Source organism: Osmia lignaria, chromosome 4, assembly GCF_051020975.1.
Source record: "Osmia lignaria lignaria isolate PbOS001 chromosome 4, iyOsmLign1, whole genome shotgun sequence".
Lineage (NCBI taxonomy): Eukaryota > Metazoa > Arthropoda > Insecta > Hymenoptera > Megachilidae > Osmia > Osmia lignaria.
Genome location: NC_135035.1, coordinates 11,429,836 through 11,442,454, shown reverse-complemented (window position 1 = coordinate 11,442,454; position 12,619 = coordinate 11,429,836). Strand labels below are relative to the sequence as shown.

Genomic DNA, 12,619 nt, shown 5'->3' with positions numbered 1-12,619 from the left:
GTCGTCCGTGGAAAGTTTCTCGACATAGAAAACGTAATGTGACCAATGAAACTAATTACGATCTTAAATGTAAAAGTTCGAGCGTGAAAATTTAGCTTGCCTTATTTAATAATTTCCGTTTATACTTGAAACGATACGATGTTTGCCTAGAATTCGTGACAATCCTGACGTCAAAGAATTAGTTCGGCGGCTCTGGATCGGACAAGAAGCTATCCAGCTGCCGGAAGTCTTCGACGAAGAACAGAATCAAACTCGCAAAGTTCCTCTCCGCTCGAAAGCATAGCGAAACGATCGTCTTCGCGAACCTCACCATCCAAGATATCCCTAACGAACCATAGGATAGGATTCGGAACACGAGAATAGAAACGCAGGACCTTTGAAAAATTTGGTTGAACGAAGATGAAACGTCGTTTATTCGGCTTATGGCGTGCAAGATTTTCCTTGCGCGAGGGTAAGTGGTACCGGAAGACTGTGAAAATGGTGTCTCGAGTGGTGGGGTAGCAGGATGTCCAAGAAACAGGAAAAAAGGAAGAGTGAGGGGAAAGGAGGGTGGACTTTCGCAGTTGCACACGCATACACGCATACACACCTCGCTCCTTCGAATAATTTTACAAGTATAAGCTAGCGAAACGACACTGTACGTGAAAACGAGTGAGGTGCTCGCTCCCGAAACAATCAACTGAGCTTCGTTTAGCGTTTACCTACCTATTACCTATACTCTCTATTAAATGCTATACAACATCGTTATTGATATTGTTAGGAACCAAACAATCTCTCTTCATCCCTTTCACTCCCATTGTTCGATCGGTATTGTTCCTTCAGCATTGTTGAATTTCCTTGCAAACAACACGAATCCTCCCAATTTCCGTCATAAACATTCTGGCGTGCGAGATCTGTCTTCAAATTTAGATGAATGTCGTTGGCAAGTAGATTAGCTTTAACGACGATATACTTGTGGCAGAATTTTTAGACGCACGTTGTGGCTGCATGCCAGAACAGTTGCTGGAAAGTAAGAATCAAAGCAACCAGTAGCGGTCTTTCCTTTCCAACGTACAACTCCAGACCACGCGATGTTCGTACGGTCTTAGTTATCGATCGTTTTGTATTCGTATCGTACGAAGTAGCAGAGAATCTCGTATCGCCCATCCCGTTCTTGTCGAACACGAGGCGAGATTAGGATTCTCGCCAGTGTCCCGAAACCCTTCTGTATCGAACACCGTCCACCTAAAACCTCGACATTCGATCCCATTCACGAATCCAACCCGTACTAATTACGTCGTTGCACCCTTAGGTCCTTAAGATGACAAGCCACAGCCGTAGCTCGCGAATAGATGGTAGCTAGTTAGTGCAATAGAAAGGAAATACGTACACGTAATAAATGATGCATTATACACATACCTATTATATATACCTATACATGGTGTTACTACCGAAGGTACTTGAAGTAACGTTATTATGAATATTCATATATATATAAATGCATATATATTATATATACATATACACGTTAGCGACCTACGTCGGTGGTATACTGGCATTGATATTTTTATGGTTTTAAAAAAAAATACAACAAGAACAAGAACAAGTATTAGTGTCAGAAAGCGAGAGAGAAAGAAAGCGAGCAAAAGAAACAAAGAGCGAAAGTGTGAGAATGTATGAGTGAAAGAGAGAGAAAACTGAATGAAAGAGAGCAAAAGAGAAATTGGTTGGTCGAAGCGCGGAAGAAAAGCGCGTGTACATAGCAAACATTCAACAGTGAGGGAAAGGAGAAACGGGATTAAAAGAAAAGAAACATAAAAGAACAATAAGAAGAGCTCTTAAAGGTGTAGAGACGATTCGTTTCGTCCTAAAGGAGCGTCGACGGATGGTACGCGAATATTGCTATCGTTATCGTTGGTAATGTTGGTCACACGAAGCGGTGATTTTCGCAAACGTACACAACAACACACACATATAGAGAGATAGACAATAATTCTGTTCTTTAGTTAGGTGACACGCGTGTAGTTACATTGCGTTGTTTCGAATCGATCGCTGGGTAATGTACGACGAGATCGTGAAAAGTAACGAAACACGATTGATACATGAAAAAGATATGAGAGCAAATGTGAATTTGACAAAATCGACGTACCTACCCTACAGTGCGATCGTCCTTTTCAGCCGCTTCGCGCCCCTGTCTCGCGGTCGCAAAAATATATACCGAAGCTTGAAATTGACAACTTTCTAAATCAGCTTTTGATTTTTGTCATTTCTTTCGTCATCGATGAGATTTACGACCGGTTGACATCGGCGTGACGCGGTCTGTGCTGCTATTAAGATTAAAGAAGAAAAAAGGATACACGAGAAACGCGCAAATATACATGCAAACATAAAGCAAGACGCTTCGACAGTTAAAACATAAAAAAGAGCTCGATACGTCGATGCAAAATAGTAATGTATAACGTCCCGAAGACAATATCTTTAACGATTTTATTAAAGAAAGAATTAATCGAGATTTACCTCGAGAGAAGGCCTACGTTTTGCCACGTGTGTCCGACAAGATAGATTGTAGAAAGATTGTCAGAGAGAAAGAGAGTGAAAGGAAGAGCGAGAATGCAGAGAGAGAGAAAAGATAGGAGAATCGAAAAGTCATATGGTGAAGGAAATACGAGAAAAACAAGGTGCTGTTTAGCTTTAGATATCGTCAGATTTTGCTTTACAGTCTATCTATTTGCTTTCGTTTCACCTGAATTACTGCACTTTTCGTTACACTTACTCGTAGACTTTTCTTTCCCGTTCGTTCTACCTTTTTCAAATCTTACTATGTTCTTGGAAGATGCGACGAACAGATGGGCCGATTCATTTGGATTCACATAACATGCACGAAAAATTTCACTGCACCCCATGAGTTTTTCGTTAGATAGACTTTCCGTCTGATACGAGAACTTTATCTCGGTATAAGAAAAGCAACAAAAACAAAAAAACACCGAAGTACAAGATATCGTCAATACCTGTATATATCCATCCCGAAAGGAATCGTTACCTGATCAGAGATCTTGGAATCGTTGCATCGAACAACAGCGAACGTCAATCGGATGCATTTTCAGTTCGCAACGCGACACTCAACGCACATTTGTCACGCGCGCTTATCATAGGTACCTCTTTTACTAAATATAGATCATCATACGGTTCCACGAGGTCTCTGATCACGTGCACCTTTCATTAAATCAATTATATACTCCTCTCCCCCGCCATAGAATCCCTCATAACGACTTACTGTTTTTCCCTCCCAGAGGATGCATTCGTTCCGTTCTACGGATTCCTTACGATGCAACCCCCGTGATTGAACCTCAGACGCTCAGGGCTGTCTCGGTACATTCTTTCAACGTTGAAGCATCTGGAAAATGAGTTTAATCGTGATAAAAATGTTTCTTCCACGCGGGATGTAGACAGCCCCCGGCAAACAGTGTCAATCGATCTTAACCGAAAAGTATTTTTATAGAATACTCTTCGTGCCAGAATCCTACGATACATTGAGATACATACGACATCGCGTTATATTGTATTCTATATATTATATTAAATTTACGTGAATGTATACGCGCGTGTACAAATCTTATATCGTATCGTATCGTCCTACTCTGCTGGCAGATTATCCATTCTAGTAAATACGTGTCTAAACGACGACGAGCTGATAATGTTTACATTCGTCGCTAGACTCGTGAGGAGTACGCAAGTCTTCCTTTCAATTTGCACCGTTCGACGTTTGAGAATGACTGTTTTATTTTGACAACATACCTGCTGCGATCGCGTTGTGTCCTTCGAAAACAATTTATCTTCACTTCGTTTTAGGCATTATTGTTTCGGAAACGTGTTGTTGCTCAAATCGATATGTCGAGGGTTTGATTTTTTTAATAACCCAAGCATCGAAACGTTAATGCGCTTAATCGTCTCGCGAATCTGTAGATCAGAATCGCGACGTGTCAGGAAAATGGGCGAAAACTCGAACGAATTTCTGCAGAAAAATTAAAATCAATTTATAGATAATTGTAGAAAGTTAGTTTTCGCTTGTTTCGTTCGTATCGATCCTCTGGTACTAATAGAGCTTTAGAATGACGCGGCAACGCGAGATGTTCGAGATAGATACGCTTGTACGTTGCGAACTTGTGTCCATGTTTTAGATAAATAGTTTTGCTTACTTGTCCGAAGTAGAGACAAACTACGAAGCCTATCAATAGCCATGACATTTTCATAAACGTTTGATATGTTCACAATCCATTCGAAGTCAAGAAATATTCTATATGTTTTGAATTGTGCTTGAGGAACGCGTGCTCGTGATTTTTTAAGAACGATCTCAAATCGGAGCTCGCATCAAGAATGATCAAGGACCGCGCGAAAGAACAGGGGAAACGAAAACTAGTCGATATCAAAACGAGTTGAATGATGCAAAGGTAATCAAATAATTATATTATATACATCGCTAGATATGGAAGTCAAACCTGATTAACATAGATATATCATAATTGTAATCGTTAAATAAGTGTAACTATGTTGTATTGAGAAAACATCACGAGGCAGTCTCGTAAAACTGAAGATCTCTCCGGCCCGAAGGATTTCAGTTTTCGTTGCAACGAGACGGGACCTCGGATCGGTTGTTTGTTAATAATAATCAAATATATCTACGTTTTGTATCCGTTGGTTGACGTTTAAAGTGTCTCCGCGCTTCGCAATTGTGATTTAAGAATGGTCAATGAATGCGTCGAAAGTTACAAATGATTTCATATACGAGCGAATTGCTTGCAACAATCAGCTAACCGGAAGCGTTCAGATACCAGATTGCATCGTTGAAGCCCGGAAGATCTATGATTCGTTGATTAAAGAGAGGGTTTTTAAAAGGAATAGTATGGTCGCGTTATGCTTTTCCTAGGTTCCAAGTTCGTCACGTGCCATCAAATAGACTGCGTACTAAAATCGGTCAAGGCGAAGGAGCAAACGTAAAATTAATCAAATTGACGGAAACGGTGTTTCAAAGACTTCCGAACGATACTCGATCATCGCGTCGCGAATCCTTTAATTTTCCACCATTCATTTCACGTTTCAAACGAATACCAAATTCGAGAAATTTCGTGAATGGAAAAAAAATCCGTACTTTCTTCCTTCGTACACTGACTATTGCTATCACAAATTTTGTTCTCAGTTCGCCTAAAGTGAAGCGGTCTAATTGTAATAGCATTTGCAAGTTGGCAATACAATGTGTCGTTAAAACACATACGACCCAAACACGATAATGATCACGAATAATTATTGTAATAAGAAAACGTCTTTCATTACTTTATTAAAACGATCGCGAGTACAAGTCGTGTTAGTTAAACGATTATACGTGTGTGAATATCCGATATATAGAGCAAGATAAAGGAAGACCCGTTCGATAGGTCTTTGGTTCTTCGTGGGGTGCAAAATAATTTTAAGGGATACGGCATGAAAGCGAGGATAAGCACGTTAAAATATAACGAGGGTGAATATAATCTATGAGGTGTATTAAGAAAATAGCGTAAACACTAAGTCGAGCGAGGTTACACCAGAGATATCGCACTGTGAATGAGAATATTTATATTTTTACTTGAGGAAAAAAGTTATAATAACGTTTGTAACATCTAATTCTCACCCGATAAGGAATGTTTATAATGTTATTTTTCTAGATATATATCGAAACAATTATCATTATGTTAAGACGAAATATGCTCTCAAATGAGAAACAGGTGTGATGATCTATTGTAAATGTGGTACATGCTGTGTATTCGGCTAGGGGGTGTGGGTATCCATGAGGGTGTATCCCTTGGTTGGCTGAGGTGATTCTGAACAATTTCTTCCTTCGCCAAAATACTCCTTAAGGCTTAGTTTTTGAAATATTAATGAAAAACACTGAATAATCACAGCGCGCGGGCTCGACCACGGAAGTGTCGGCTACGAGAAGCATGCTCAACCGCAGTCGCGAGTAAACTACTACAGTACGTCGGTTCGTAGCCGACACTCCCGTGTTCGCACCTGCGCGTTTCTCTGTTTCTCTGTTTCCTCAGTTTTTCATTAATAATTCAAAAACTATACCTTACCGGGCATTTTGATAAAGAGAAAAGTTGTTTAGAATCACCCCAGCTACCACCCCTACCCAAACACTCTGTACATTTTGGTCTTTGTTAAATTCTTGCATTTCGCTTCGATTACTTTGACAATTTCTTTTTAAATAGTGTGTTATAAATGTATGATATTGCTGTTAAAATATTCTGAATTTTATGGCGAATGTTCACTAAGAATGTGGGCGTGCGATACAACCAATGGTTTCTCGCGGTGTTCATTACCATTTAACTATGCTGTAAGTATTATTTATGCCTAACAAGGAGAACTACCCAAGTGTCACACTCACTTATTAATGAAACTTTGTCAGCTTGTAGAGCTCGTCGAGCTGAACACGCCTATACCCCGTTTTGTGAGCAGACAGCTAATTGTTTAAAATATATTAATAATTAAAGTTAGTTACTACTTACATTGAAAAGTATGACAAACTCACACATACAACTCGTAATCTAGAGATTCAAGGTTCAAATCCTTGGTTCCCAACATTTTTTTTTTTTTTTAATGATTATTTGTCTCTTTTTGAATAACTATTACATAAAAATTATCATAAAAAAAAAAAAATTTTTTTTGGGAACCAAGGATTTGAACCGAGGACCTTTAGTTTACGAGTCATGGATCCGCTCCGTGGTTATACACATGACTCGCAATCTAAAGGTCCCCGGTTCAAATCCCGGGTTATTGTTTTTTTTTTTTTTTTTTTTTTTTTCTTATAATTGGTAGTAACACTTGGGTAGTTCTCTTTGTAAGTTTCAGAAAACATGTGGTTACGTTGTACGACTAATTAAAGAATTGATAGCTACTGCTTATGAAACTCATGTTTCATATCAATACTTACGGTTAAATAACATTGCAATTTTCATTTATATCACTGCAATTTTTTACTTCAAATGTCTTGCGGAGCGATAGTTATCAATGACAGAAAACTAACAGGTTTCATTTTATGGTCTCTCATTTGAAAACGATTGAGACAAGAAAGACGAGAAACTGTTTGTTACAACGTTTCTTTGTAATGTGAGAAAAATATTATGTTCTCTATCTACGGTACCTGCGATTGAAGGATTTTAATCATTGTCAGATTTGCTCTATTCACGTTTCATCGTAAAAGATGGAAAATAAACGATGGTGATCGGAAATTGTGAGAGGCGAGAGTGCAGTATGTATGGTGTTAGCTGTATGAAACCATGTTACGTGTAATGTTATGTACTGTAAGATTAGAATACATCATAAAATGGTGATGGCATGTACTGCTGGAATGTAATACATGTATCAAAGTTACCCCTAAATACAGCCATTTTATAATGGACATTCTCCTCTCTATAAGAATCATCTATTTCTTGATAACCATACAATAGATTAAGAAGAAAAAGGGATACCGAGTGTACAGTAGTACAACAGAGATCGTAAATGTCTGACTTAGAAACTGTTTATTAACAGAAAAATTAATACCGTCATCCATACAAATTAGCTTCTTAGGAGTATCTTAGTACTATATTGTACAAAGCATTAATATTGTTATCCTTAACTGGGTATTTGAAATATCGAAATACGTCGATGTATCGAGTCTAAAATACTTCACCCAAGAAGCGGTATTTTTTCAAACAAAAACAATCAATTTGAAATCCGCACTCACTCACGCGCTAAACGATTATCGAAAAATCGAACGCGATCGAGTTTGACGCTCGAATTCCCGCACATTGTTCTCATCAAACACACTAGTGACCGCGTGTCTACCGCGATTTTACGTTGTGCTAGAAAAAACGTTTGAGACAAGTAATTAAAAAGTATCAAAAGGTGACCTTCTTGAGAATAACTTTGAGTTATCATTGTCTCCTATAAGTGAGGATTAACTTGAAGATTAATCTCGTTTAATTACAAAGAATGGAAACGACGCGGGACAAAGGCCGGTACCGCAGCCATCGTACCAGCAGCACATTCGGTATTGTAAAACTTAAACTTTAATTATAAGAAAACGATATATTACAAGTGGTTTTTTTACCTACAACCAAGTACTCTTTTCTATAAATCGTATTACAAGTTGTGACATAACATCTATTACATGAATCTTGACACTGGGAGATAAGGTCTCTGGCATCTGTTCGTAATTTCGTTAAGAATTAGTTTGTATATTCAGTATGAAAGGAAAGATAATATAAAAAGCACACATTATGTAAAAATAGAATAAAATCTACTATCTCCTGTTGTGAAACCTCTACAAAGGTTTCGGCTATACCCGGTGTGGATCAATTTTTTACAGGTTAGAGTTTAGACATACGTATGTAACATTTGGTTGAGGCTTGAAACTTTACGCTGGAATTATATACTTTCTCTTAAATTATTAACACGAAATTGAACGTGGAAATTCCATTCCCTTTAAAATACGTTAAATAAACGTTTAATTATTACGAGAATACTGTAGAATATAATAAAATAAGATGTTAACCGCGCGTATCGAATTCGGTCTAATCATACAATAGATTTGAATTTTATCACTGTAAATATCTGTAAATAACTAACAAATTGCATAACCAAAATTATACAGATGTCAATATCTTGACACAACTTTATCATTATAGTTCATCCCTGAGTAATGTGTACCTGTTTTTGCTGGGTGCAAGTTTTTTAAAGGTAGATTCTGGTGGGGTTGTAGGCACCTTGATTTGTCCAACTATTTGTGGTACTTCATTAGTACTGGGTTCTGGCCCATAATGAAACTCCCTATGTAGCTTTCCCGAATATAAATCTCTTAGGAAACCCTTTAGTTTCCCTTCTACATGAATATCATTGAAGTTTGGAAACAGGTACATGTGTTTAAAACTATCTATTGCAATTAAGGGTAAATCTGCTGGAGTTTTGCCTAAATGATGAAGAGGATGAGCAAATTTTAAGCCATCTGCTGTCAAAAAATTCACATTTTCTGAAAGAAAAAAATATTATTTTTTTATTTATACAGTACATTAGAATTACAGAAAAATGAGGTTTACTTACGTTTTTCATCAATTAATGTTCTTGTAACTATATCTTTGTATATTTTAACGCTCTCTGTATCATCTGGAGCATGAAACAAGATAAGAAAGGGTAAACCTTCCTCTGTGAATTCCTCTGCATTTTCAAATGTGATTTCCCTCACAAGAGGAACACATTTTTCTTGTGCCCAAACATTCAATTCATCAAAATTATTCAAACTTCCATGGTATGTTTCATCTTCATCATTAGAAAGTGCTTTATCAGAGCGGAAGACAATAATAGGTTGTCCTGGGGGATGCATAGCAGAGCTTGCATTCCTAAAAAAAGATTTAATAAATCCTTATATAAAAATTCAAGGGAATAGGATTTTAGCACATCAGAAAACTATTCAATAAATGCAATAAATGCCATTAAGTACAATAAATGCCACTTGTACCATGCACAACATCATACTTACAGCAAGTGAAAATGCTCCCCAATTTCACAGTTTTGAGCTGAGCATGTGCTTGTTAGAGGAAACAATACAACAGTTACACACACTTTACAGAATTGTTAGTTCATTTGTTAGCAAATATCAATATCATATTAGTAGCACATGCAACACCAATAAGAACAATAACACTTACCCAAAACCAACATGAAACTGACAATCATCTTTGAGATTGGTAGCAACTCTTCTAAACATTTCATATTCAGGAACATCCTTTCTATCAAAATATCCAATAATCATTCGTTTCTTATCATCTAGATTGGTTAATTCTCTTAAATCATGGAACTCTTTAATTGGATCTTCCAATTGTTTCCTTATAAATTCTTCAAAAGCTTCTACTGATCTTTGACCCCTGTATTCCCTTTTAGTTGGTTGGCCATTTCTTATGACCTTCAGTGTTGGATATTTGGTAATATGAAACCTTGAAGCAATAGAGGCTAAAAGATAATTTTCCTATTTAATATTTTTAACAATTTATCTCCACTGGAATAAAATCAACATTAGTTTTGTGTGCTTATTTAGTCCAAATGTGATTTACTCACATTCTCTATCACAGTCTACTTTTGCCATTACCACTTTCCCTGGTTCAGGGAATGCATTCCTTACTTTAGTAGCAGCTTCCTCAAAAATAGGGGCTAATAAATTACTAAAACGACACCACTGTGCGTAAAAATTTATAAATACCAATTCGTTTGATGCTACAACAAAATGCAAATAAGTAAACGATTTATTAATCGATTACAGTCATTTATCTTTCGTTTATTCCATCGCAACTTACCGAGCGTCATATCAATATTTTGTTGAGTGAGCGATACCGCACCTTCGTTCGCATCATTCGCTAAATTGTTTGGCAGAAATGCCTAAAAAATAAAATATTTCGTCAGTCCACTTATTCATTATTTATATAACTAATTTTCGAGATAGCTATAAATGTGTTTCAAAGCGTTTACGCATACAATTTTCAAGGTATTTAACACATGACATATGGACAAGGTAATTTATTTAGGAAGGGTAAATTAAAAAAAAAAATAGGATTTAAAAACATATTTTTATTTTTTGGTATAGTGCTTAGGTATTCTGTCTTCATCTCTTTCTTCACTATCGGCTTCTGATTAGGATTAGGCCCAGAAAACACTCAATTAGTGAAATTAGTCTCACATTTTGTTTGTTTAATGTGTCTTTGAGGTTATTTTTTTTGTATACGTGTACAGGTTATGCCGCTAATTTGTGTATTAAAATTCATTTCCATACCATTAAAATGAGCGGAAGATTAATAGGCTATAATAACGGGAAATGGAGCGTCTAGAATTCGTACATTCTTAAATACGTGTCACTTTCATGTTACTGGCGGTATTCAAAATTTTGTATAGCTTTCTTTGACAAAACAATGAAATACACTTATTCAAATGGTACTCACCAAGAAACAGGCAAATATAAGTATTTTGAAATCGAAAATATCACAGAAGACCAGCATATTATGATCTTAGAGTACAAATTTAATCAGGCAATACTTTTTTGAATAACCATCAGTAAGCAGCTGCCTCTGTGTCAAATGCCACGAATCTGCAGTAAATCGAAACCTAGAGAAATATTTTCGAGACATCGAGATGTGACAGTGTCGGCACAGGTAACACATAAATTCTCTATGCCAATGTTATACCTGCCTCGGGTTTCTTTGTCCAACTCATGCGCTCTCTTCTTGGGTCTTCTTTCAATGCTTACCTGGCTTTACCGTTTCTGTTTTCCCTAGCTAGTTAGTTACTTATATTTCTAGGGCTTCTCTCTGTAAAACACTGTCACAACAGCTAACCAATGGCGTTCGCTTACGGATAACGACGGGACGGTCGATATTCCCTAGGTTATTCGAATCCGAGGCGGGAGTTCTGTATTCTCTGCCTCTATGTTTTACTTTACGTTTCAAAGCCGTTCTAGGAAACGCATAAAACAATAAACCTAATTTCTAGAAAACTAGGTTTCCCCCAAGTTTATGACGGTTCGGCTTACCGTTCAATGCAGAAAATAAGTTACGGTTCGTATTTTCCAAACCGCAGGTCGAATTCTTGTAAAGAGCATACTGCAGGAAGTGTCATAAAATAATTACACCTTTTAATCTCCGTGAAAATTCTAGCGATTGTTCGTGCGAAACATAACCATCAGGTAGATTGGCAAATGCTGGTTAAAGGATGAAAGGTATCGGTACTTTCTGTTACAAGTCAGAAGAACATTCAATAGACCATGGATCTTAAAGACAATTTCTTTGGAAACCCGCTAGAATCTTTCTATTAACAACCACCACTCGTTAACATCTTAGTCTCTTCCTTGACCATCAAAAGACCTCCGAAAGATGAACAATCGTTCCCTCTGACCGCAACAAACTTACCTGTAAAAGGTCGCGTCGCGGAAAGTGCAATAAAACAATCATACATCCGTAATCTCCGTGTAAAAGCGAATTATTGACTGCATAGAGGATAACAATAACGTTCATTCAGCATCGCTAGTATAGACACACTTCAGAAGCATGACTTCGAGAAACCTCTTCTTCCTATCCTACGAAATTTCAATGTTCAGGTACACCTGGGTGAGTCCTCGGCCCTCGACGATATAATCCCTATTGAACGAGTACGAGGACTCCAGGCACGAACTCTAACAATAATTTATGGCCACACGAGGCTGCAACGAAACGCTCGAACGGGGTGCGTTGTCGCGTAAGCCATGGCTTAACCGTAATTTACAACAAAATCCAATTTTCCCAATTCTACGTCCGTCTGGTGAATCTCATGAATTTCTCAAATATTTCTTTCCTCGCAGCATGTAACCACCAAATCCAACATTTGACTCTGGTGGTATGACGCGAGAAAAATCTTTTTTCTGTCACTTTAATTTCCACGCAAGATCCGTAATATGCGGTAGGGGTACTTCAGTCATCTGTACAGTTTTTAATGCGTTCGCTTGACATAAGTTTCCGCCAATAGTTCTGTTAGGATGCCAGTCGGAATGACTTTGAGTTCGTAGGGACCTTTATGCTTTTCCGTTGCCGACGTTTTTAGCCCTCTCCGC

The 12,619-nt window shown here is 37.5% G+C and overlaps 2 protein-coding genes across 7 annotated transcripts in view; one reads left to right on the top strand and one right to left on the bottom strand.

Annotated features, from left to right (window-relative positions):
* The window catches only part of LOC117603195 (calmodulin-alpha), a 58,500-nt gene extending 51,686 nt beyond the window's left edge, over positions 1 to 6,814 (top strand). For 5 of the 6 annotated variants that reach the window (XM_034322091.2, XM_034322093.2, XM_034322088.2 and 2 more), the window contains one exon: positions 151 to 6,814. In XM_034322091.2, the coding sequence (XP_034177982.1) occupies positions 151 to 182 (32 nt within the window). In that variant the 3' untranslated portion in view covers positions 183 to 6,814. The remainder of the gene's footprint in view (positions 1 to 150) is intronic. The other variant, XR_013062117.1, reaches the window with a different exon arrangement.
* Positions 6,784 to 11,139, bottom strand: ERp44 (Endoplasmic reticulum protein 44). The gene is made up of 6 exons (XM_034322258.2): positions 10,980 to 11,139; positions 10,341 to 10,422; positions 10,105 to 10,260; positions 9,699 to 9,999; positions 9,094 to 9,389; positions 6,784 to 9,022 (listed from the first exon to the last, which is right to left on the bottom strand). The coding sequence occupies exons 1-6, from the start codon at positions 11,034 to 11,036 to the stop codon at positions 8,676 to 8,678; spliced, it is 1,239 nt and encodes a 412-aa protein (XP_034178149.1). The 5' UTR covers positions 11,037 to 11,139; the 3' UTR covers positions 6,784 to 8,675.
* Between the last annotated feature and the right edge of the window lie 1,480 nt (positions 11,140 to 12,619).